We start from the raw sequence: 25,715 nt of genomic DNA, 5'->3' as shown, positions 1-25,715 counted from the left end.
ACAGAGGATCCAGAACAGGCTCTGTGCTGATAGCGAGCCTGATGCAAGGCTCGAGCTCGCAAACCGTGAGATCATGACCTGAGCCAAAGTCAGGTGCTCAACAGACTGAGCCACCCAGGTGCTCCTATTATTGTATTGTATTGTATTTATTTTATTTATTTTATTTTATTTTATATTATCTTACTATTTTATTTTAGAGCACGCGTGTGCGAGCAGGGCAGGGGCAGAGAGAGAGAAAGAATCTCAAGCAGACTCTATGCTCAGCACGGAGCCCGACTCGGGGCTCCATCCCATGACCCCGGGATCATGACCTGAGCCGAAATCAAGAGTTGGACGCTTAACCGACTGAGCCGCCGAGGTGCCCTATGTTTCTTTTGAAAACCGTGTTCCATTCGCAGTTTTACATGTATTAAATTGAACCACACCAAATTGCTGCCATTTGGCTAAGCTGGTCCTACCTGCCACATACACCTTAGAAATCCACACAGGTACATTTTTGAGCACACGCCCGCTGAGACAGAAGGTCAGGGTGCCTGTAGGGAGCGGTGTCCTACCCGCCATTAGGAATCATCCACTCTCAGCCTGCAGCCCGCGCTTGGTGCCACCCAGTGGCAGCCTCTCCACCCTGTACGGTCACAGGTGGGTCGACTGAGGCAGGATGGGTGACTTGTAAGGTTGAGAGGTTTGCCTTGAGGGACTTTCCTGCTGTCACTTGACCTGAGGGCTGCAGCCTTCGCCTGGCCGACGGGTGACACCGGTTAAACCCGGGAAGCCTCCCTTCCAAGCTCTTCCCCCTGCCCATCCCCCCGGCTGGGGCCAGGGGTTTCTCCCCTAGGCTGTCAGAGGGCCCCTGTCTGACCTCAGCGTGCCCAAGGCCTTGGGAAAAAATGCAACACAGATCCGGCGGGTTCTCTCGGTGCAGGTGCCGGGGGCCCTGCAGCAAAACAAGCGGAGGGGGAGGAGGAGGGGATCAAGTGAAGTACATGGGATTTCAGATGATGCTAACTATTCCTACAGAGGAAACCCAGAAGGGATTGGAGGTACAGCTGTGGTTTTTTCAAAACATAATTTATTGTCAAATTGGCTAACATGCAGTGTATACAGTGTGCTTTTGGATTTTGGGGTAGATTCCCGTGGTTCATCGCTTACATGCAACACCCAGTGCTCGTCCCAACAAGCGCTCTCCTCAGTGCCCACCACCCGTTTTCCCCTCTCCCACGCCCCATCAACCCTCAGTTTGTTCTCTGTATTAAATAGTCTCTTATGGTTTGCCTCCCTCCCTCTCTGAAACTATTTTTCCCCTTCCCCTCCCCCATGGTCTTCTGTTAAGTTTCTCAAGATCCACATATGACTAAAAACATATGGTATCTGTCTTTCTCTGACTGACTTATTTCACTTAGCAGAATACCTTCAAGTTCTGTCCACATTGTTGCAAATGGCGGGATTTCATTCTTTTTCATTGGCAAGTAGTATTCCATTGTAGATATAAACCACATCTTTTTTTTTCTTAATGTTTTATTTATTTTTGAGATAGAAAGAGACAGAGCATGAGCAGAGGAGGGGCAGAGAGAAAGGGAGACACAGAATCTGAAGCAGGCTCCAGGCTCTGAGCTGTCAGCACATAGCCTGACGCGGGGCTCGAACTCACGGACTGTGAGATCATGACCTGAGCTGAAGGCGGACGCTTAACCGACCGAGCCACCCAGGCGCCCCTATAAACCGCATCTTTATCCATTCATCAGTTGATGGACATTTGGGCTCTTACTGTAATATGGCTATTGTTGAAAATGCTGCTATAAACATTGGGGTACCTCTGCCCCTGTGCATCAGCACTCCTGTATCTTGTGGATGAATTCCTAGTGGTGTCATTGCTGGGTGGTAGGGTAGTTCTATTTTTAATTTTTTGAAGTGCAGTTTTTAAATTTTTTTAAATCTTTATTTTTGAGAGAGAGAGTGTGTGAGCGGGGGTTGGTGGGGGGGACAGACAGAGAGAGAGAGAGAGAGAGAGACACAGAATCTGAAGCAGGCTCCAGGCTCCAAGCGGTCAGCACAGAGCCCGATGCGGGGCTCAAACTCACGAACCGTGACATCATGACCTGAGCTGAAGTCGGCCACTTAACCAACTGAGCCACCCAGGCGCCCCCCGTTTTTTTTAAAACATTTTTAACGTTTATTTATTTTTGAGAGAGAGAGCGAGACAGCGCAAGTTGGGGAGGGGCAGAGAGGGAGACACAGAATGTGAAGCAGTCTCCAGGTTCTGAGCTGTCAGCACATAGCCAGACACGGGGCTCGAACCCATGATCCTTGAGATCCATGACCTGAGCCGCAGTTGGATGCTTAACCAACTGAGCCACCCAGGTGCCTCGAGGTACAGTTTTTAAATAGAAGCCAGAAAAGGCCTCAGTGGGAGGCCAAGGGAGAAGGAACAAAGGGATAGATAACTTGGAGGCAGAGCTCCAAGGGGCAAGAATCTCACCGCAGAATATGGTGACGACTTCCTCACTGAAACTGGCTTCTGTTTTTGTCCCAGCTGTAACTCATTCGTCTAGTCAATAAATACTGAATGCTCTACGGGGCAGGCACTGTTGTAAGAGGTCAGGAGCCTGGGAGTGGGTCTAGCCCTAGGGAGTATGGCTGGGCTGCTGGGGGCTCCTTCCAGGCTTTCTTTTCCTTGTCCTCAAATAGTGTCAACCCAGCTGGAGGCAGAGCCTGTTGAGGGCAGGCAGATGGTCATTTTTGAGGCACCCCCAAAGCACTGGAGCCTCTAGGGGCTCCCTCCTTGCCTGCTTGGCTTCCCTGGGTCGGAGGGTGAGGCTAGCCCTACTCACACCGCAACCTTCCATGCCCTTCCTATGAATAGCCTCAATGTCCCACAAGCCAGCTCCCCCTGCCCCCATGGGAGACCTCACAGAGTGTCAGATTGGTAATGGCCCCGGAAGCTGTGGGACATTCCTTGGGCTCCCATCCTGGGGATGTTTATTCTACAGGCAGGCGGAGGGTGAGAAAGGAAAGAAAAATGTGGCAATCTGCTGCACCCACGTCAGCGGCACCATCTGAGGAGTGGAGGGCTCTTCTGAGCACTTAAGTGTGTGGTGGGGGGGGGGGGGGAGGCGAGACATGGGGACATGGAACCTGCCAGCTTTGTCCGTGGTGACTCAGGCCCTTGGGCCCGCCACCTGCCAGCAGCCTGAGGATAAGGAGCAGCTCTGCCCTGCCCTGCCCCGGCCTCCCACCCCTGACTTCGCCTGATAACAAACCAGAAACTGAAACAGAGTCAGGATTCCCGGCTTGAAGTCAGAGATGAGTCACAGCTAAGAGCAAGTGCAGTAGCTGAGAAGTGGCACCAGAGAGGCAGACGTGAGCCGAAGGCACCAGAGGCGGGCAGGTGAGTGGGGGCTGGGACGGCGAGGCCAAGGCGCTTCCGCAGGGCCGCGGCCAGGGGAGCGGGTGGGAGGGGTCCTGGCGGTCCCAAGGCTGCTGGGCCAGACCAGAGCCCCTGGGACCCCCGGGCTGAGGAAGCCGGGCAGGGTGGCAAGGGGCCAGCTTCCCCTGTTGCCAGATGGCGTTCATGACAGACAGGGCAGAGGGGACAGGCTGGCTGGGTGGTGGCCGAGGACCCCCGAGGCCTCGGTCGGCCCTCGAGTGATGCCCCTCGCGCCTCCCCTGTCCAGCGCGTCTGCGGGTCCTGGTGACACATGGAGAGTGGCACCGAGGTGGTGGCCATGGACTGCGAGATGGTGGGGCTGGGGCCCCGAGGGGAGAGCGGCTTGGCTCGTTGCAGCCTCGTGGACCTCCACGGCACCGTGCTCTACGACAAGTTCATCCAGCCGGAAGGGGAGATCACCGATTATAGGACCCTGATCAGTGGGATCACACCTTGGCACATGCAGGAGGCCACGCCATTTGCCGTGGCCAGGCTGGAGGTGAGTGGAGGGCGGCGTGCCAGCCAGGCCGGGGGGAGGGGGGAGGGGAACCTGCGGACAGCCGCCCGCCATCCGCACACACACTTCCCGGCGCCTTGTCCAGGTGCCACATCTGGGACCTGTGACCCCAGCCGTGGAAGATTCCCCCCTCCGCCTCTGCATGACTAGGGCACGGAGAAACCTGTTGGTGTCTTCTTCACGTCCCTGAGAAGCCTTCCTCCATCAGACAACCTTAGACTCACGTCTGGGAGCAGCCTTCAGGGCATCGGGTCCACCTTGCTGGTCTTGTGGTGGGGGGAACTGAGCGCCCCTGATGCCCCCCACAGTGTGATTCTTTGCTCTGCCCTGAGCTGCCACTGGCGAACCCCGTGAGGAACTGAGGAAAGTGAGGCCCTTGCCGGCTGGGCCCTGGTAGCAGGCCCCAGGTCTTGAAGAACAGGCCAGAGCCCCCCCCCCCCCCCCCCACCCCCCCAGGCTCCGGGAGCTTGTTCCCAGACCGCACAGTAGGGCCCTACCGTCGGCTAGAGGTCAGCGTGTGGCCCCAGGACCTCCCACCCTCCTGCCTCACCTTGTTGTGATGACTTTTCCAGTCTCCGCTTTCTGTTTCTGTTTCTGTTTCTGTTTCTCTGAATCACCAGACGGGAAGCAAAGTCTAGCACCTGCTTTAGTCCCTTCTGGGAAGGTTTGGAGGGGCGAGCGAACTCATCAGTATCTAGGCTGCCGGGGCTCGGGGAAGTCCCCGAAGAACAGAGGGGACCGCGGTCCGTCCCAACTGTGCACACCGCGTGCGTGCCAGGCTCCAGGCGCTGCAGAGAAACCCACGGCGGTAGCTACTGTTTACTGAGCGCAGGCTACTCGCCGGGTGCAATCCTGGGCACTGGCCGCCCGGAGCTCACTCACGCCTCCCGAATGGCCTGCCGCGAGGCCTCTCAGGAGCCGGCAACTCACAGTTGGGAGGGGCCGGTTTTGAATCTCGGCCGGTGACTTAGCAGCTCCTTGGGCCAGTTACCTGGGCGGCCTCTCTGCACCCAGTTTCTCCCACCTGGAAAAGAAACTGGGTACGATAACAGCAGCAACCTCATAGGATTATTGTGAGGCTTGAGACAGCGCCTAGAAGGAGCACCTGTATTATGTAAGGACTCCAAAAATGTTAGCTATTACGAGCGTCTGTTATCCCCATGTTGCAGATGGGGAAACCGAGGCCTGCTTGAACTAAGTGTATTGGTTTGCTCGGGCCACCATGGCGGAGTAGCACGGACTGCGGGGCTCAAACAACAGAAATGTACTGTCCCAAAGTCCTGGAGGCAGGAGGTCTGGGCTCAAGGTGGTAGCAGAGATTTGTCTCTTCTGAGGCTGTGAGGGAGAGTCCGTTCCAATCTTTCTCCCAGCTCCTGGGGGTCTGCTGGCAGTCTTCGGTGTTTCTCGGCTTGTAGAAGCATCACCCTAATATCTGCCTTCTTGTTCGAATGGCGATTGCCTTGTGTGCGTGTTTTGTGTCCCCCACTTCCCGTTTCTGGAGACACCAGCCATATCGGATTAGGGCCCACCCTAATGACCTGATGACCAGTACTTACATCTGCAATGACGCTGTTTCCAAATAAGTCACATTTTGAGCTATTAGGGGTAGGATTTCAACACAGGAATTGTTGGCAGGGGCGGGGGCGGGGGCGGGGGGACACAATTCAACCCACAAGACTAAGTGACTCACAAAGTTTTAGGTAACTAGATGTGGTCAGGACTCAGAACTCAGGCTCAAAAGTCTAGGGCTGTGTGTCCAACAGGGGGCTGCCAGCCACACGTGGCTGAACACCACCAGTGTTCAAATACCTCCCATGGCTCCCTATTGCCTGAGGTCCCCCCAGCACATACTCATGGCCGTCCAAACCCTACCCACCTGCCATTCCTGCCTGCCCTTACAGCTCAGCCATCATCCAGCCAGTGCTCTGCCAAGCCCCTCCCCCTGCCCTCTCCCATCCCTGCCCCTGGTGCAGGCTAGAGGAGTCCTTCATGATGCCCTTCCCCACCCTGTCCACCACCCCTACCTCCCCACACTGGACTCTGTAGCGGGGGGCTCCAGTTCTCCTGGCTGTGGCCCCTGTGCTTTATTTATTTTTGTTTATTATTTTTGAGAGAGAGAGAGAGAGAGAGAGAGAGAGAGCGCGCAAGCAGGGAAGGGGCAGAGAGAGAGAGAGAGAGAGAGAGAGAGAGAGAATCCAAAGCAGGCTCCTTGCTGAATGTGCAGGGCCTGACACGGAGCTTGAGCTCACGAATCGTGAGATCATGACCTGAGTGGACGCTTAAGTGACTGAGCCACCCAGGCGCCCGGCCCCCACCCAGGCGCCCCGGCCCCTGTACTTTAAAGCTTGTCTGTCCACACACATGGTCTGCCTCGTTCCACGTTCCTGCTGTGCACTCTATCTGCCCCCAGATTGGATGGTGTGCTTTGCACGCAGAAGGGACCCTGAGAATGTTTGTGGGACTACAGTTGAACCGATTTTCACAAAATACAGAGTTCTGGCAGCGGCATGGAACGAAATCGCCTCTGGCCTCCTGCTGGCCTTTGCTGTTAAGATGCAGTGATACGCACACAGCCTGGGAGGTGGAGAGCAAGTGCACTGTCTTTAGAACTTGTCTGGACGTGGCTCTGTGTCCTCTGGCTCGTTGCTAAACCTCTCTGTGCCTTCAGGAGGCACATCTACAGCACAGGGGTGACGAAGCAGCATGGGCGTATCCAGCACCGTGTCCTGGAGCCGTGCTAAGTATTTTCCACATGCCGCTGCCTTTACTCTCCACAACAACCCTGGGAAGTAGTTAACCAGTGTCATTACTCCATTTGACAGATGAGCAAACTGAGGCACAAGGCTGAGCCAACTGTCCAAGGAAGGAGTAGAGCAGAAACTCAAATTCTGGCTCCAGAGCTTGCTCTGGGATGTTCCGATCCCACGATCCATGTGTATACACGCTCCGTGAATGCTGAGCATCCAGTATATGCGTGGGACAGTGCTAGGCACCCCATTTTTGAGCCAAGGCGGGAGAAGGCAACGGCTGTCATTTGTTTGCATGAACCAGGACACAAAGGCCGCTTGATCCCACTCCATCGCCCATAGCGTTCTAATCCCAGAGACAGAGACCGGGCTCACGGGCCCCAAGATGTGAAGAGCTCCCAAAGGGAAGAAGCCTATCATTGCCTCCCGTGCTGGGTGACGCCTCTCAGGTGAGATTAGGGCTCGCCAGGCTTTGGTTTCACACAGGCAACTTTCAGAGGCTGCTCACCAACCTGTCTCTTCCTCCCCTAGGAGTGGTGACTGGGTCCCGCCAGTGGTGAGCCGTAGACCGGCCCGTGGCAGCCAGCGGGGTTCTGGGGATCCCCTAAGCCCCCCCCACAGTCCACCCTGGAGGGTTGCTACCATAGGGCACTGAGATTGTGCAGGGGATCCCCCCTCCTCTGTTTTTTATTCTTATTTTTGGTAAAGTGGTTACATTACCTTTTTTTTTTAATGTTTATTTTTGAGACAGTGCAAGCGGAGGAGGGGCAGAGAGAGAGGGGGGACAGGGGATCAGAAGCAGGCTCTTCGCTGACAGCACAGAGCCCAAAGTGGGGCTTGAACTCAGAATCTGAAGCAGGCTCCAGGCTCTGAGCTGTCAGCACAAAGCCCGACACAGGGCTCGAACTCACGATCCGTGAGATCTTGACCTGAGCCAAAGGTGGACGCTCAACTGACTGAGCCACCCAGGTGTCCAGTTACATTACTTTTGTAGTGGAAAGTAATCGCTTGTTACCTTCCGAAATCTCTAGGTCTGACATCATCTAGAGCAGCGGTTCTCAGTGTGGAGTGGGTTTTGCCCCCCAAGGGACAAATGTCTCACTATCTGAGACATTTCTGGTTGCCACAAGTGGGGCAGGGGGCCTGCTACAGACATCCAGGGGGTAGAGGCCAAGGACAGTGCCAAACATCCTCTAATGCACGGGACGGCCCCTCCCCCAGCCACACACACACCAGAGAAAGTGTGGAAGTTGAGAAACTGGTCTATAGAGCCCCATGAATCAGGCTGCCAGCTCAGAAGAGAACCCAGGAGGAGACTGAGGTCCAGAGAGGGGCAGTGACTTGCTTAAGGACACACAGCAAGCCGTGATACAACTCAGTGTTCAGATTCAGGGCTCTCGCCTGGTGAGTTAATTAATGCTGTTTGTTTTGTTTTCCTAATTGTAATTTTTGATGGCGTGTAACTTACTTTTGTAAATTAACGCTCCTTTCATGTTAACCCGGTACACTGAGTCGCATCTACCCTCTGACCAGGCTTGGGGAGGGATAATTACAGTTTTAGTTGGCAAACAAAACAGCCGAATCCCATGAAGCATCCCGGTTTAGGAGGGAAACGCAGACAGAAGAGAGGCCACAGTAGCCTGTGAACAAGGAGTTACTGGGCCAAGTGCCGCCTGCTGGGGCCCCGCCCCCGCTCAGGTGTCTCTGGGGCAGGTGTCTTTGGGGCTTGGCCAGATGGAGGAGGGTGACTTCACCGTCCAGGTTTCCCCTGGCATAAGCAGTCTTAGGGGGTGCGGGGAACAGGCTGGGGCAGGGCCACCTGCAGAACTGGGCAGGGGACAGGAGGAAAGGGGAGACTGAGGCCACTCTTGAAGATGAGTGGCCCTCTAGAAGGCCTACTCTTGAAGGCCTGGCCCTCTAGATTTTTCATAAGGGCCCCAGGTGATTTTTCCGACCAGGAACATCCGGGGAATACTTGGAACAAGAGTGGCACTGCAGTAGAAGGACCCTCCAGGCAGACACAGGCCACTGGTCCTGGTGCTACCCTGCCATGTGACACGGGTACGCGCTGCTCTGTAGCCCCCTTTCCCTGTTGGTAAGATGGTGTGATCACCCCGGCCTTGTAGGGGCCACGTCCCCGATCCAGGAAATCTGAGCGCTGCCCCGGGCCCAGCATGGCTCTCCGCTCCGCCATTAATGACGCTGGAGCAGGTTCTCAGCAGGTGGTAATAACAACTATAATAACAGTGATGGGGTCAGGCAGGTCTGGACACCTCACTGCAGCTCTCAAGTCACCAGCCCTGTCACCTGGGCAAGCCTCTTAACCTCTCTGGTCCCCAGGCCCCTCCTCTGGGACATGGAAATCAGAATACCCGGGTTGAGAGGTCTGGCCTGGCGCTGTGAGAGCAGCAGATGGGTGATTGTCCCTCCTCCCCACTCAGTTCTTTCCAGGAATTCGAGTCTCCGCCCCCTGTGTTTGGCACTCCTGACACTGACTGAGGGCAGGTCCCGCGGCCGGCAGGTCACAAAGCCCTGCGGTCCTGCCAGCTGGCACCTTCTCCCCATCCCTGGCTCCGGCAGGCCCCCCTCTTCCCTCCCCGGCCCTGTCTCAGAAAGTCGGGGGAGCCCTGGCTGCTAATGGGCCTCACCTCTCCAGGCCTTTGCCTTACAAATGGGGAAACCGAAGCCCAGAGATGGCCTGTGACCTCCCTGAGAGCACACAGCAAGTCCCAGCAGTCCCTCTCTGCCCAGTGCCCAGTGCCCAGCATGTTTTTGGCCTGAAACCTTGCTGACATCTCTCTGCTAAATAGACTCATCTCTTTTTTTCCTGATTCCTTCTGCTTGTCTACCCCCCCCCCCCCATTTTATTTGTCTCCTCATGAGCCCAGCGATGCTGACTGTAGCCACCCCCTGCCAGGACCCTGGGGCTCAGGAAGTGATTAATTTCCCAGGAATCTACCTCACGATGACTCTTGTCCTCTTCCGCCTGGGAACAGTGCAGCGGTTTCTGGGATGGCAGACAGTCCCTCAGGGCTTTGTGTGAACTGGGCCTGAGCCAGCTCCTCGTTGGGGGAAACAGGCCACATTGTTCGGGAACACAAAGAATGTGAGCAAGAAAAGCTGTGTGACCCACAGCTGCCCTGCGGGGCCTGTGAGCGCCACCCCTCTGCCACGGGCTGGCTGGCGGGGCCCTTTCCTCCACAGTAGGACTCGAGCTGCTGGTGAGGGCCGGTGTCCTCACCGCTCAGGTGACCTCTAGATCAGCAACACCAGCCCCACCTGTTAGAGACGTGAGATCCAGGGGCGCCCGGGCAGCTCAGGGGCTTAAGCGTCCAACCGTTGATTTCGGCTCAGGTCATGATCTCACGGTTCGTGGGGCTGAGCCCCACGGCCAGCTCTGAGCTGGGTGTGGAGCCTGCTTGGGATTCTCTGTCTTCCTCTCTCTCTGTCCCTCCCCCACTCTCTTGCTCACTCTCTCTCTCTCTCTCAAAGATAAATAAATAAACACTGAAAAAAAAAGTGAAATCCAGAGTTCTGGGTTCACCAGGTGACTCCCACTCCAAACGTCCACTGGAACCAGCACGGTCCATTCCTCAGGAGAGCTTCCCCAGGCCCTAGGCGTGGGCTCCGTCCAGAGGAGGCCCTGACAAAGCCGTGTGAACAGCGTGGGGTGATGTTGCCTGTTGACGGTAGATGGACGGAGCCCTGCTTCCACCACTGTGGCCAAGGACAAGTCGCCTCATCCCTCTGAGCCTTGGGTTCCTCTTCTGCAGAGTGGCCACAATGATCCTGTGGTCGCCAAGGGAGAGCATACCAATGTCCCCCATGATGTCTCAGAAGGCCACCAGAAACAGAAGCAGGGCACGGGAGGGTGTCAGCCAGGTGGCAGTCTCCTTCCCCAGGCACAGAAGACAGGCCAGAAGCTATGGGAGAGCTGTCCAGACGGGGGCCTGAGCCCCAAGATGCCCCTCCAGCTGGGTCCCGACACAGCTCCGCCCCAGAGCCCCCGTCCATCCTTCTCCGGTGGCAGCCCAGGTGAAGAAAGGGGAGCCTGTGTGGCCGTAGGTAGGAGGCTGTCCCCAGGGCCACCATGGGAGGGGAGTGGAGACGGAGTCCAGACGGGTGGCTTGGGTACTTTAGCGGTCACTCCCCGAAGCTCGGCCCCTGGGCTGGCGGACGCCAGGAGCAGGCCTGCTCTTCCTAAGTGTGCTCGTGACGGGCAGTCCGCTGGCTCTGAAGGCTGGCCCTGCCACTAACCAGCTGTGTGGCCATCCCAGTTGTCTAATGGTGCTCAGCAAATCGCCTCCAAACATAGTGGTTCAAACAATGTCAATATTTACTTTGCTCCTGCACCTGCAGTCTGGTCAGGGGCGGATGGGGACAGCGGTTGGGCTGAGGCAGAGGCACCCGGCAGGCCCGGAGCTGGAACCTCGGGAGGTTGGCTTGCCTACCCATCCCGTGGCTGGCGCCGGGGCCCCTCAGACTCGGCTCTCTGCCTCCTGTGCTCCCTCCAGCACGGTGGCTTCGGGGCAGCTCCGGGCTGCTGGGACACCGGCCCTCAGAGAAGTCAGAAGTCACATGGGCCGGCCCGTATTCAATTCAATTGGATTCCATCTTTTGTGAGAGCCGGAGTCAAGGAATCCGCAAACTTGCTTTAAGATCATGAAGAGTAACCTGGGGCAAATTATTTCACTCTCTTAGTGCTTCCACTTTTTTGTTTTCATCCGCAAAACATGGGCTGCGTTAGCTTTTTACGGCTGCTTTCTACAAAACCACAGGCTTAGTGGTTTAAAGCCACACGAACGGGTTATCCCTCGATTCCACGGCTCTACGGTCTGACCCGGGTCTCAAAGGCTGAAATTGAAGTGTGGGGAGGGCTGCGTTCCGTTCTGGAAGCTCTGCGGGGGAGTGCCGTTCCTCGCCTTTTCCGGCTTCCGAAGGCCGCCCGCCCGTGTTCCTTGGCCCGGGGTCCCCTCCTCCTCCTTCAAGGCCAGCAGGAGCAGGTCAGGTTCTCAGGGCAAAGGTTCTTAGGGCCCTCCACCTGGAAGGGCCCTTGCGATTCCGTTGGGCCCATGCGGGTAGCCCAGATCACCTCTCACCTTGCACCCCAAAGCCCACCTGCAGCTTTAACTTCTCTCCGCGTGTAAGGTGCTCGCGGATTCTGGGGTTAGGGCGCGGGCAGCTTCGGGAAGTCATTCATCTGCTTCTCACAGCAGGCTTGTTGACAGGGTTAAATGACACAGGTGACGTACTTAGATAAGTGCCTGGCACACGGGCGTGCTCAGTAGGTGCCACTGTCGTTACTCGTGCGTGAGGAGAGGCCCGGTCCAGCCTCCTCATTATACAGATGATAGAGAGGGTTGAAGCCCAGAGAGGGAGGACAACTTGCTCAGAGCCACACAGCAAGTCGAGGAGGGACTGCTTCCCTCCGGTACCGCGAGGACCCCCAGTCGGCCCAGACCCGCCCGCGGGACCCCGTGTGATGTGCCGGGCGCGCGTCTCCCTGGCCACAGATCCTGCGGCTCCTGAAGGGCAAGCTGGTGGTGGGCCATGACCTGAAGCACGACTTCCAGGCGCTGAAGGAGAACATGAACGACTACTCCGTTTATGACACGTCGGTGGACAGGCTGCTGTGGCGGGAGGCCGGCCTGCAGGGCTGCGAGCGCGTCTCCCTCCGCGTGCTCAGCGAGCGCCTCCTCGGCCGGCGCATCCAGGTGAGCACCTGCCTGCTTTGGCGGAGGGGGGGGGGAGACGGGGGGGACGGGGCTGGCCCCTCCCCCCAGGGCCCGCCCACCACCCCCAGGGGCTCCAGAACCAGCATTGGACCCCGAAGGCGCTCTGCGTCTCCCCCACAGCCTTGAGAGGCCGTGTGCTTGCCAGCGAGGAGGGGCGCTGGCCTCGGGGTTCCCCAGCAGCCGGCCCTGGACGAGGACCCGAGCGCAGGAGGTTCATTCCAGAGGTGACCCCGGGACGTGCTGGTGGAGCCCAGCGCCCAGTATAGGTCTTGTTTGTTTTTAAACTCCAGCCAGTTACTCTGTGGATAACTGAAGTTTTTTTCTTTGATGTTTATTTATGTTTGAGAGACAGCCAGTGTGAGCGGGGAAGGGGCAGAGGGAGAGGGGGGTAAGGGACAGAGGATCCCAAGCGGGCCCCGTGCTGACAGCAGAGAGCCCAATGCGGGGCTCAAACTCACTAACCTTGAGGTCCTGACCTGAGCCCACGCTTAACCACCTGAGCCACCCAGGCGCCCCAATAACTGACGTTTAATCCCACTGCGGGCCTCTGGAATAGGGTAAAACGCAGCCCTCAGATCTTTTCCAGGGAGCGGTATTTACACACAGCTCCGAGCAGGCAGGGCTGCTGCTGCTCCTGGAGCCCCCATTTCTCGGCACTCAGAGTCTCCGGCGAGGCCCAGAAGAGGGGGTCCTTGGGGGCTCACGGAGGCGGCAGGGCCGAGGGAGGTGGGCCGGACACCAGCAGCCACGGGTCCACGTGGGGGAGGTATTTATTAGCACCTACTCTGTGCCGGGCTGGTCAGGATGCTGGAGACCCAGGGCTGAGCAGGGCTGGCTTGAGGAACTCCTGGGTTGAGGGAGGGTGGCCCGTTAGCCCGAAGGGATGAAGGAAAGCAGGTCTGCAGGAATCTGAAGGGCAAGTCTTAGTGGAGGAGGGCGGGGAGGGGAGGGCACCAGGAACTGGGGAGGGAGCAGGGGACGCGCCTGATTTTGGACCCCTCCGTTAGTCTTGTGGCACGCAGGACGGAGGACAGAATACACAGCACGTGGATTCACCCAAGTGCTGAGCAAGTAGCATTTAGAAACATCGTTTTGGCATTTAAAAACAAAATTTTTTAACATATATTTATTTTTGAGATAGAGAGAGGCAGAGCATGAGGGGCAGAGGGAGACACGGAATCAGAAGCAGGCTCCAGGCTCCAAGCTGTCAGCACGGAGCCGGACACGGGGCTCGAACCCCCTGAACTGTGAGATCATGACCTGAGCCGAAGTCGGGGCTTAACCAACTGAGCCATCCAGGTGCCCTCGAGTATTTTTTTTATATTCGCCTGGTCCCCTGGAGCTCCCTCTGTGTCTGTGTGTCTGCAGCCCCTCCTCCCCTCACCAGATTATAAGCACCTCGAGGACACAGCCTGGTTCTCCGGATGCTGGAAGCTGTGCCTGGCCATGCCTGGGCCTAGTGCCCCAGCTCTGGGTCAGACAGGAGAAGCCGGGCCTGCTCGAGCCACCTGCAGCGTCCAGGGTGTCAGAAGGCTGGGGCTGCCCACCCACCGACCCCCCTCAGGGCCCGGGAAACCGGGGTGCAGGCGGGGAAGGCCCAGGTCACAGGGGGTCTCTGCATTCAGCCTTACCCCAAGTTCCCCCCCCCCCCCCCCCCCCCGCTCTGTCCATGTGTCTACAGAACAGCCAGTTTGGACACAGCTCGGTGGAAGACGCCAGGGCGACGATGGAGCTCTACCGAATCTCCCTGCAAATTCGGGCCCGCTGAGGGCTGCCGGCCCGGTGGTGGGTGACCGCAGCTCCAGCCGGCCCCTTCCGCAGGGACTCCCCCAGGGTCTTCTTCTCTTCGGGACAGCAACTCCCCTGCTTTTGGAAAACACGTCTTTAGTAGTAAAATGGCTCTATATTTTTTTCTGCTGCCCCAGTGGCTACTCCTGTTGCCTTTTTCGGAGCCGGGTCACGGTGACGGGCCGTGGTCCACGCGAGGCTTAGACAACAGGGAAGACGGGGCTGGAATGGGGGGCTGGGGAGCATATGTATGTCAGTCTCTTTAATAATCTGGAATCCTTGAAGAATCTAGGTGGTATGCAGCTAAGTAATGCCCTTGCCTCTGCCTCCCTTTTCCTGTTGCACTTATGCCCAGGGGGGTGGCACCAGGCTCAGAGGTCCGTTCGTGTCATCTTGGAATGGGTGCCAAGGCCCTGGTGAGCCCGGAAGCCGAGGTACAGAGACTGTGGGGGGTGCTACCCGAAGTGACCTTCAGCAAGTTGCCCCTCCTCTTGTAAAACGAGGAAGCAAAGGCAGGGGACTCTGAAGTCAGAGAGAACAAGGCTGGACTCCGGGCTCTGGCATTTAGGAGCCGTGTGACCCAGAGCGAGTGACTTAATGGCTCTGTGCCTCAGTTTCTCCATCTGTAAAATGGGGGATTCTAACAATTCCTAGGGTTCTCGTGAGACGTTGCATACAAAGCCCCTAGCACCACGCCTGTCAGCTTGAGCACCCAGCAAATGTCAGTAACTGGTGGTTATTGTCTTGGGAGACCCCAGGGAGAGCAACTGCACTCTGCTGTGGGTCCCTGACCTCTGACGGAAGGGCGTGCATGGCGTGTGGGGAGGAGGGTGCACACCAGAGCAGTCACTGCTCATCGGAAGCAGCAGATGCAGAGTTGGTACTTTTAATCCATGGCGGGGTCCCTCCAAACCAGAATTACCCTGGGGGGAGGGGGGCAGGCGATTCTGGCGCCGAGGACACTTCAGGCACCTGAGGTGCTTTTTAAGCAACCCCAGTCCCTAAGCACCGTGTTCTCACACTTGACCAAGCATCGGCATCACCTGGAGGGTGCCGGACCCCACCCCCAGACTATCCGACTCAGCCAGACTGCGGTGGGGCCCCAGAATCTGCATTCCTAACAAGTTCCTCACTGATGCTGGTGACCCAGGACCACGCTGTGAAAGCCACCGCTAAGCATCAGGTGATTGAACGTGCGGCCGCAGCTGACAGCCACTGGCCTATGGTCCGGGTGCCACCAGGCTGGACCCCTGCCATCCCCTCTGGCCGCCAGCTCATGCAGAGAGAGGCCCACAGCCCTGAGACATGTGTCCCAAATGGCCCCACCCCACAGATGAGGGACTTCAGGTAAGGTTAAGGACACAAGGGACTCAAATCCAGGCCCGACTGCCTCATAATGGCAGCGCCCCCCACTCGCACACTGACTTCTGGGGACCTGGAGGACTCCCTCCCCCGTCTGGGAATGCGGGGAGGTGCAGCTTGCTCTCTCCTGCCCTGGCGCCCACCTGACTTCCAGGGCTGTGACCTGGCCCTCTGCTGGGATGATCTGGGGGAGATCCCTCTGCTGGGATGATCTCTGCTGGGAGATCAGGGATGATCTGCGGCCGCCTTGCCTGGCTGAGACTGGCCAGCAGGTGGTGCCCTTGGGCCGTCCGCTGGGCCGGAGGCCTTGAAGGCAGAACCGGCTGGAGGAACACTTGGGCAAGAAGTGTGAGGGGCTGTCTTTAAAAATGGTTAGGGGGCTGCAACCGTGACCCTCCAGAACGCCCTCACTTAGCCCCTGAGCTGAGGCAGTGAGGGGTGAAGCAGCCTGGCCTAGAAGGTGAGCCTGGGCTCTCGGACTCCCAGGTCAAGGTCCTTTCCACGCCTTCAGGCCTCCTTAGAAGGAGGGGAGAACCAGGACTCCCAGAGCAGCGGCACTCCCCAGGGAAATCCGTACCCAGCTTCCCGCTTCCGGCTGTGGTGCTAGGATGCCCCCCGTGGGGAGGTGCCCACCCTACCTCCCAGGCGGACGCCGAGGGGAGGGTCAGGACCCCAGAGGGGGCGTGTGCCGTGGGCTCTGGCCCCGCTCAGGAGCCCCCATCTTCCGTACAGCCAGTTCCCCGGGGGGAGCGACACAGTCACACGGGAGACTCCGAGGTGGTCCTCCAGAGAGCACCAGCTTCAGAGTCAGGCTGACTTGGCTTGCGGGTCTCACCCCTGAGAGAGCAGCCGTCCCACCAGGTGGGCCAAGAAGGGGGCTGCGACCTCATTCGCAGGGTGCCCAGCACCAGGCCGGAGCGGGGTGAGGACCTGGGAACTACGATCGTCAGTAAAATAAAGGCCCGCCTCTGAACTCCCGACCTACCTGGGTCCCAGCACAGCTGGAGTTCTTGCCTGCAAATGTCAGTGTCATTCGATGAGGCTGTGAAACGTGGAGGAGGAGGAGCTAATGCTTGCTGCGTGGCTGCTTTGCGAGGAGTTGTGTCGTCCGCTCCCAGTGGCCTGGACAAGCAACTCAGAAAGCAGAGCTGGTGAAAGCAGGAGCCCTGCTCTTACCGGGGGGCTAGAGTCTTCCTTGCACAACTTTGCCTCAGTCTCCTCATCTGTAAAATGGGTATGTTAGTCCCAACGCCCGTAGCTGTCCACGGGAGCAGATAGGGCCGGGGAAGTGAAACCGCCCTGCAATCTGCCGCCGCCTATACAGGCTTCGGGTGGAATCTCGTCGCCCAGCAAGGCCACTGCCGCCTGCCCTTCTGCCCTCGGTTCTGGCAGGTACAAGTCAGGGTCCACCCCAGACACACAGGCAGAAGGTGGAGCTGGGCCTCGCCTTCTGCTCCCTCCTTCCTGAGCCCTTTAGCCGCCCCACTTTACTCCCCCGGCTAGTTTCCACTCCCCAACCCTGCCCCAGCTTCCTTCAGACCCACAGCCGCTGGCATCCTCCCCTAGCGCTGCCCTCCTGGACCGGGGGTCAGGCGTGTCCGTTCTTACTTTGTCCCTTCTATCTCAGCTCATGGTGCATCTGCCCCTGGGTGCCCTTCCCAGACCCTAAACACCCTGGGGAACTGTCTCTGCTCCAGGGCAGGATGGCCAGGTGAGTGAAGCTACTGTCCAGTCCCCAGAGACCATGATAGAGCCCAGCGTAATGACAGCTCCAGGAGAGGGAGGGGGAGTTTGCAGGGGTGCTGGTCTCTCGCCAGGTGAGCGCTCTACCTGGCGTCCGGGCCAGGGCGGCTCAGGACATGTGGTCTCACCTGAGCCCGTCTCCTCCCGCCCCAGGTGGGCCTACAGGGTGAGCTAGAGGAGAAGAAGGGAGAGTGTGGGCAGGTGCTCCAAAGCTCCCAGGCGTAAACGCCTAAGGGACCAGTCCAGGAAACAAAGGAGGGACTCAGGCCTGACACGCCCTGCAGCACGGGCCGTGCGTAGTTTGTGTGGACTCAGCTGATGGTGGCCGTGCAGAAATGCTGACCGGTGGAAACATCTTCAGGGCTGTGTCTGGCCCCCGGGCCACCAGTGTGGGACCTAAATGAACACCAGTGTTCATTTATTTATTTTTGAGAGAAAGAGAGTGAGCAGGAGAGATGCAGAGAGTGGGGGTTGGGGAGGGGGGAACAGAGGATCCAAAGAGGACTCCGTGCTGACAGCAGAGAGATTGGTGCAGGGCTCGAACTCACAAACTGTGAAATCACAACCTGAGCGAAAGTCGGATGCGTAAGCGACTGAGCCACCCAGGTTCCCCGAGGATGCGCTGCCTTGAAAGCACTCCTCAGTGGGTTGGGGCCCTGATTTATATGCTCAGGGCTTGCCCCATCGAAGTTCCCACCCAGGATAAATCCAATCCCACTTCTACGGGGTGACCTGTCTCCTACCTTTACATCATTTTCACGTCTCTCACTTCTACTACCCTGAGTCTTTTAAGCTTAGTTATTGGAGAGAGAGAGAGAGAGAGAGAGAGAGAGAGAGAGAGAGAATGTGAGTGAAGGCAGGGGAGGGGCAGAGAGAGAGAATCCCAAGCAGGATCCACACCGTCAGTGCAGAAACTGAAGTGGGGCTCGAACTCAAAAACTGTGAGATCATGATCTGAGCTGAAACCAAGAGTTGGACACTCAACCCACGGAGCCAGCCAGGCGCCCCTAGCCCGGGTCTTTGACTTTCCAGGTTAGATGCCCCAACGTCATCAGCCTTTTCCCCTCTCTGTGGGGCCCCTCCCACTTCCCCTCTGTCCCACCACCTGCCCATCGCCCGGCCTGTCTGTCCCTTCCCTGCCCACTCCCTGCAACCCCCTAGTCAGCGATTCTTAGCAAGTGGGGAGAGGGTGGGAAGGGAACCAGGACTCCCCGAGACAAGGGTGCAAGCAGCATCCTCCGGCCCGGGGCTGGCTTGGGGAAGACCTGTATGTTCACACGGTTCCGGCAGAATGAACTGAGGCACTGAGGATGGGGTCCCTTTTTGCCACCTAACCCCGAGGCATCGAGGAGAATTTGGGGGTGGCTGGAAATGACGGTCTAAAAATGGCCCTGTCTCACTGCACGTACCTGAGTCACCTCTGACTCAGGCCCGTTTGCTGCTGGGGTGAGGGGATTGGAAAGGTCTCTTTCGCCTCTCACACCCCTCGGCCTTCCCTCCCTCCTTCGCCTGCCCGGCCTGAATGGAGAAAAGCGCTTCTATTCAGGGAAAGGATTCTCTGCCCTGCCCTGGCCGGCTAGCTGTCTTCGGGCACTCGCCCAGCCCCCGCTCCCCACCACCCCCGGCCCCGTCCAAAGGCCCGCTGTCTTCCAGGGTGAGGATCCAGCCCGGTCTGGTTCCAAGGGTGGTAAGAACGCTGCCCGCTTCCTGCCCGGCGTGCTGCGGGCTGGGCCGGGCTCCGCGGCCAAGAGACTTACTCACTCGTGGAACAATTTCTCCTCTATATGGAAAGAACATATGCTTTTCCTGCTGGGGGAAGAGAGGGTTTTGAGCAGCTTTGCCGAGACGTGTAGGAAAAGGCAAACGTTGGCCTGGCCCCAGCACCCTGCTTTCAAGCCATGTGCTGCGTGGTCGGTGGCAGAACACGTTGGCATCCGATCCCAGGTGCGGGGGGGGGTGGGGGTGGCGGGGAGGCCCCGGGAATACTGTTCGGGACCTCCGACTTAGGACACTGAGCTAGCGGGTGTCGTCACGTCTTCATTTTCCTGTTCTGTCCTCCAGCGTTCGGGGCTCAGCCATCCCAGCAGACCCCCCACCCAAGACCCTCAGTCTGAAGGAGGAGCTCGAGCCGTGGGGAGCCGGTAGGACCTGGCTGTTCAGATCTCACTGCACCCAGGACTGGCTGGAGTCTAAAGAAAGGAGAGGCAGTTGTAAAATAAAAATTCTTTCTCTGTGAGCTAGCATCTTTCCTCTAAGGGACAGGAAAAGGCTGGAAGCAAGAGATCGAGGCTGGCGCTCCTCTGTAATGAGGAAACCCCAGGAGCCTGGACCGCAGTGCAGCCACAGGAAGGGCAGGACCTGGCCGGCAGCAGGCTGAAGGCCAGTCACTCCCCCCCCACCGCCGCCGCCCCCCCCAACCAATTGCTTCCGGGCTGGGCACTCCTGAGCAGCAGCCCCTCTGAGCTTCTGTTCCTGACCTGCAGACTGGGGATAGTGATAACCGCCCGGTGCAAGGGTCAGAGACAACGACGTGAAGTGATGGGAACAGACGGACGCTCAGAGAAACACGGCCTTGAACCAAGATGCATCCCAGCTCTGAGCAGGGGCCTGGCTGCTGGCCAGGGTGGGGGATGGGCACCGGGCCTGGAAACGCCTGCTGTGGCCGACTGTTTCTGGGTCCTCCAGGAACCGGGTGCCTTTTGTCCCGCCCTCTCGGGCCTGCCCCTTATTCAATTTATTCACGTCAATAAATTGCGCCTCCTGGTGTACTGCCGGTGTGTTAATGGTCTGGGCCCCTATTACGGAGTATCACAGACTTTGATTTTCACAGTTCTCGAAGCCCGGAAGTCCAAGCTCAAGGTGCCAGTAGGTCTGACATCTGGTGAAGGCTCCTCCTGGTTTGCAGACAGCCATCTTCTTGTGGTGGAGACAGAGGGCACCTCTCTTGCGTCTCTTCTCTTCTTTTTAAAAAAAAAAAATATTTTTTTAATGTTTACTTTTGAGACACACACACACACACACACACACACACACACACACACACACACACAGAGTGTGAGCAGGGGAGGGGCAGAGAGAGAAGGAGACACAGAATCCGAAACAGGCTCCAGGCTCTGAGCTGTAAGCACAGAGCCCGATGCGGGGCTAAAACTCAGGGACCGTGAGATCATGACCTGAGCTGAAGTCAGACGCTTAACTCACTGAGCCCCCCGGGCACCCCTCTTGTGTCTCTTCTAAGGACACAAATCCCATAAGGGAGGCCCCACCCTCATGACCTGACTCCCTCCTATAGGCCCCACCTCCAAACACCTTGGCACTGGGGATGAGGGAAAGGGGAAGCCAGCCAAGGCCCAGGGAGGTTAAGTAACTTGGCCAGCGTCGCGCAGGGATGAAGTGGTAGGTTTGGGACTTGAATTCATCTTAGGGGGAAAGATGCTTGGGATTCGTCACCCGTGGAGGGGAATGAAAAACCCGATCTTTCCTCCTTCTATAGCAGCACAAGGCCCGCCCTGGTGTGGAGAGGAAAGTGTCCCAGGACAAGGGGAGATTGGGTCAGGACTCAGGGTTCCTGGCCTTCGGCAGCAGGCACTGGAAAATGGAATTTAACCGATGTTATTGGCACCTACTGTTTACAAGGCACACCATAGCGTCTCCCAGTTTAAAACCAAAGCAAAGAAAACCCTCGATCCTATACTTTCCCACCTATTGTCCCAGCACCCTTTCTCCCCCAAGCATCTCAAACATCATCTACACCCCGTCTCTCCTTATTCTCACCTCTCGTTTGTTCTAAACCCCAACTCGGCCTTCTCTTCCTGCCTCTCCACGGAAACTGTTCTCACCAGATTACCAGCGAGCTCCATATTGGCAACTTCAAGATATCTTTAGGTTCTCGTCTTGTTAGATCTCTCCACATATTTCAACTTTCCTGGAGTGAGTTTCCTCCCTCATTGTCATTACCACCAGTCACCGTGCCATACTGCGGATCTGCAGAACTTACTTATCACTGGAAGTTTGTGCCCTTGGGCCAATGTCTCCTCTCTCCCTCTCTCCCACTCCCCCAGCCCCTGGTAACCACCATTGTAGTCTCTGTTTCTGTGAATTTGGCTTTTTTAGATCTCACCTGTAAGGGAGATCATACAGTATCTGTCTTTCTTCTTTGTGACTTGTTCCCAGACATGCTCTAATCTGAAGTATATGGTTCAACAAGTTTTGCCAAATGCCCATATAACCGTATATATCCAGATAACCTACACTTCTGTACATGTAAACATTTTCATTGTCCCAGAAAATTCCCTCATTCTCCCTCTCCAGTATCCACTATTCTTTTTTAATTTTTTAATGTTTATTTACTTTTGAGAGAGAGAGAGAGAGAGAGAGAGAGCATGAGTGGAGAGGGGCAGAGAGAGAGGGAGACACAGAATCTGAAACAGGCTCTAGGCTCCGAGCTGTCAGCACAGAGCCCGACGTGGGGCTCAAACTCATGAACCGTGAGATCATGGCCTGAGCCGAAGTCGGACACTCAACCAACTGAGCCACCCAGGCGCCCCCAGTACCCACTATTCTAATGTCTACCTCCATGATTAGTTTTGCCTGTTCTAGAAGGTCACATAAGTGGAATCATATAGTATATACCCTTTTGCTCAGCATAATATTTTTGAGATTCATTGACGTTATTGCATGTACCCATGGTTCATTCCTGCAGGGATAGAAATGTTCTGTACCTGCACTGTCCAGTGTCGTAGCTACTCACATGTGGCTATGGAGCACTTGAAATGTGGCTAGTGTGACTGAGGGATTACGTGGTTTGTTTTTTTTTTTTACTTTTTTTTTATTTCAGAGAGAGAGAACATGTGAATGAGCAGGGGAGAGGGACGGGAGGGGGGAGGGAGAGAAAGAGAGAGAGAGAGAGAGAGAGAGAGAGAGAGAGAATCTCAAGCAGGCTGTGTGCTCTGTGTGGAGCCCTATGCATGGCTTGATCCCATGACCCTGGAGCCACGACCTGAGCTGAAATCAAGAGTCAGATGCTCAACCAACTGAGCCACCCAGGCGCCCTGGGATTGAGTCTCTAAATTTGATTTCGTTTTAATTTGTTAAAAGTCAAACAGCCACATGTGCTTACTGGCCACTGACTACTATAGTGGACAATGTAGATTAAAAAAAAAAAAAACACTGAAAGAATTAGGAGAAGTCAACCAAGCAGTGACAATAGTTGGAAATATTCATGGACTCCCGTCAGAACTGGGCTGATAGAGCAACAGGGAAGGACAGATGGTCATAAAAACCTTTACCATTTTTGTCTTTATTTCCGTTTTGACCCCGAAAAAGTTGGACTGTTTACACTGTTTGATAACAAATAGACATACTCCACTATGTACATAACTGATTTCATCCACTGTCATCATGATTTATGTTTTGTCACGTTTTGGGCATTCAAAAACATTTCCCCCTGTGGAACTCAGGGTCGATATTTGGATGATCCACTGTATTGAAGGCAAGAAGTAATAAAGGGCCCTCTGCACACCCATCATCTACATTCTCGTGACCCTGGGCTCCTTTCCAGCTACTGCCATCTCTCTCCTTCTCCTCCCAGCCAGTATTTGCCCCAGGAGAAGCAAGACTTTACTGTCCTCTCCTTGTCCCTCTCAATGGACTGGCTGGCTCCAATGTCCTAACGACTTGGCTGGAGGAGCTCTAACCAACTCTCTCAAGAAGCTTCCAATGGCCAAATCCGATGGACACTTTTCAGTGCTGATCCTCAGCCCCTTCTCTGCAGCATTTAACAGTGTTGGCCACACCCTCCTGGAACTCCCTTTTTTTTTTTTTTTTTTTTTTTAGAATGTGAGGCTCTCCTGATCCTTTCCAGCCTGCTACCTATTTCTCTGCAGGTTCTTTTTTCTGCCCACCCCTTCAACAGCAGTGTTTCCTTCAAGCTCTTCCCCCTCAGCCATTGCCTGGTCTCCCTGGGCAATTTTACTTCTGTGCATAACTTCAATTGTCCCTTTTAGGTGATGACTCACTAGCCTCTTTCTTAAACTCGAAGCTTGTCCAACTGGACTCTCCACGGGCACATCAAACAGCACGCCCCCAAATTCTGCCTAGTGTCATCATTCCCTTGTATCTTCCTCATGTATTTCAATCTTGCTCTCATGATTCCATCATCCATCCATCCATCCATCCATCCATCCATCCACTTAAGCCAGAAACCAAGACTTTTCTCGGCCCCTCCTTCTCTCTTCCACTTCTATATCCAAACACTCTCCAAACCCTAAGGATTCCATTTTCCAATTTCTCCTGCATTCCCTGGCATCTTCATTGCCTTAGCTCATGACCACACCATCACTTTCCTGGGCCAGTTAAATTTTCTTCCACTGGACCCGTATTTACAGTCGTGCTCAGCTTCACCCCTGATTTCACACTGTCGTCCTAAAAGCCAAACAGGTGCCATTCTCCTGTTCAAAATACCTTTCAGTCAAGTCTGGTAGTATTCATTGTGCAGTATTCATTTCTCCTTCTTTTGAAAATGACCCTTCGATATTTCTTTGAGATCTACTTTGCTCTACAGTGTGCGGGCCTGATGGGATCACAGATCAAGAGTTCTTGGCCTGCCCAAGCTAGACCAATCGGTCTCTGTATCCAAGAGCTTTGAATCTTGTGTGGATTGATTCGAGGCTGCCGGAGTACTGCTCACTGATGCCAGCAGCAGCAGCCTGACAAACCAGAAGCTCTCACTTACCTAGACTCTTGGCACCTCCCAGTTCCTGTTCTTTTCCAGACCTAATTCGTGAACCGTTTTCTTTTTTCTTTCTTTTTTTTTCTTTCAGGTCTATGAGTTACCGGATATTCTTCAAAGAAGTCCCTCTTCTGATAAAATTAGCCCAAATCTATTTCTGTTGCTTGTAACTGGGAAGACTGATCCAAAATCCAGACTCATTAATAAGGCATTGAGTGGCCTCCACCTTCCCCCGCATCACCTCTGTCACGGTCCCCCTGAACCATTCACTCCAGGCTGCAGAATAACGCACCCTACCCCGTGCACACCACACCTAGAAAATTCTTCCCCTTCTTCCGCCTTTGAGTCTCCACTCTGTGAAGCCTCCCCGCCACCCCCAGGGGCTCTACCTTCGGTGGCCCTCTGTATACCCCCCACCACGTTTTACTGAAACTGCCCCCTTATGTGTCTAGCCCCCTGAACTGGGACTGAGCACAGCCTGGCACACAGTAGTACTGTGCTCAGTCAACTCCCCTACTCTAAGCCTGGCTCCTCAGCAGAAAATGGGGATAATGGCATCAAGGTTCTTGATTACAACCTGCAGAAAACATCTCTGGCAACTTAAGCAGAGAATATCTCTACTAGAAGGATGCTGGGTAGCCGGGAGAATTGCCGGTGAGGGACCAGGCTCAGCTTGAGCTCCGACCAGGAAGGAGGGGCAGCCAGGGTGCAGTCCAGTCACCATGGCCATTGGCAGTGCATGCTGGATAGTACTGGAGGTCCCAGCAGAGTGAATTCTGACCCGATCTTGTATCTGTGTGTCACCTGCTCCTTAGATGTGTGCCCAGTCCTCCGTGTGGGGGCGGGTCAAATATTTACCTGGCCTTTTAAGCTTAAACAATTTTTTTAATCATTTATTTTTAATATTTTAAAAATTAAGTTTATTTTTTTATTTTGAGAGAGACAGAGAGCATGAGCGGGGGCGGGGGGTTGCAGAGAGAGAGCGGGGGAGAGAGAGAATCCCAAGCAGACTCTGAGCCATCAGCGTGGAGCCCAGTGCAGGGCTGGAACTCATGAACTGTGAGATCATGACCGGAGCTGAAACCAAGAGTCGGACGCTTCACTGACTGAGCCCCCAGGTGCCCCTGGCCTCTTAAGCATCTTATGGAGAGTGAAGCCCAGGCTCTTACCAAGACTCACACAATGGGGACATCCTGAAACATGGGGGGCAGTTCAGGTGCTCAGTGGTTCCCTCAGTGAAGACGTCCATCACAGAATGATGTGGGGTCGTTAGGAGGATTGAATGAGATGATGCCATGACCCAGCGGTCCTCAAAGGCATCGTCGCCTAAAGCCAGAAGCGATAGAAGGTGTCCCAGTCAGGAGGCCCAGCCTGGAGCCTCGGGCTATACGCTTATGTTATGTGCATTCATCAAACCCCTGCTGTGGGCCAGGCCTTCTCCTCAGCCCTGAAATACTTCAGCGAACAGAAGAGACAAAGCCCCTACTTGCCGGGTCTATATTCTAGTGTTTATCTTTGAAGCCTCATGTCTTACTTAAACATGGGTACAGACTCTTGCACTCTGTTTTCTAGTAGGACCATAGCAGCATACTCGTAACATCCAGTGCCCGTTTCAATACCAAAGTAACGGCTCCCTACTAAGGGGCTGGTGGCTGACTGCTATTTGCTG

General features: G+C 55.9%; 1 protein-coding gene and 2 long non-coding RNA genes across 7 annotated transcripts in view; 2 read left to right on the top strand and 1 right to left on the bottom strand.

Annotated features, from left to right (window-relative positions):
- Positions 1-3,132: 3,132 nt before the first annotated feature.
- ISG20 (interferon stimulated exonuclease gene 20) lies at positions 3,133-14,333 on the top strand. 5 transcript variants are annotated; one of them, XM_053888685.1, is made up of 4 exons: positions 3,220-3,385; positions 3,672-3,923; positions 12,202-12,402; positions 13,565-14,092. In XM_053888685.1, the coding sequence occupies exons 2-4, from the start codon at positions 3,696-3,698 to the stop codon at positions 13,685-13,687; spliced, it is 552 nt and encodes a 183-aa protein (XP_053744660.1). In that variant the 5' UTR covers positions 3,220-3,385; positions 3,672-3,695; the 3' UTR covers positions 13,688-14,092. The 5 variants fall into 5 exon arrangements, with proteins under 5 accessions (XP_053744659.1, XP_053744658.1, XP_053744660.1 ...); XM_019460218.2 differs by lacking the exon at positions 13,565-14,092 and adding an exon at positions 12,544-13,352 and having other exon boundaries at positions 3,227-3,385; XM_019460217.2 differs by lacking the exon at positions 13,565-14,092 and adding an exon at positions 14,105-14,333 and having other exon boundaries at positions 3,232-3,385.
- A 3,814-nt stretch (positions 14,334-18,147) lies between these two features.
- On the top strand, positions 18,148-20,086 carry LOC128772730 (uncharacterized). Its single transcript, XR_008416897.1, has 2 exons — positions 18,148-19,260; positions 19,378-20,086. It is a non-coding gene; the product is annotated as an uncharacterized LOC128772730 (long non-coding RNA).
- LOC109273418 (uncharacterized) overlaps positions 19,254-25,715 on the bottom strand; it is a 131,096-nt gene continuing 124,634 nt past the window's right edge. Inside the window, exons 3-4 of the long non-coding RNA XR_008416896.1 lie at positions 19,794-20,273; positions 19,254-19,689 (exon numbers count right to left, since the gene is read on the bottom strand). This is a non-coding gene — a long non-coding RNA (uncharacterized LOC109273418). The remainder of the gene's footprint in view (positions 19,690-19,793; positions 20,274-25,715) is intronic.

Source organism: Panthera pardus, unplaced genomic scaffold (genome assembly GCF_024362965.1).
Source record: "Panthera pardus isolate Hobbes unplaced genomic scaffold, ASM2436296v1 HiC_scaffold_23, whole genome shotgun sequence".
Lineage (NCBI taxonomy): Eukaryota > Metazoa > Chordata > Mammalia > Carnivora > Felidae > Panthera > Panthera pardus.
Note: the sequence above shows the minus strand (reverse complement) of the source record. Positions and strands in the feature narration are given on the sequence as shown.

What these genes read in the sequence shown, in the direction of transcription:
- ISG20 (XM_053888684.1), top strand. Translation starts at nt 3,696, where the DNA reads ATGGAGAGTGGCACCGAGGTGGTGGCCATGGACTGCGAGATGGTGGGG. An exon ending in TTGCCGTGGCCAGGCTGGAG is followed by an intron (nt 3,924 to 10,461) that starts GTGAGTGGAGGG and finishes CCTCTTCTGCAG; the next exon opens with AGTGGCCACAATGATCCTGT.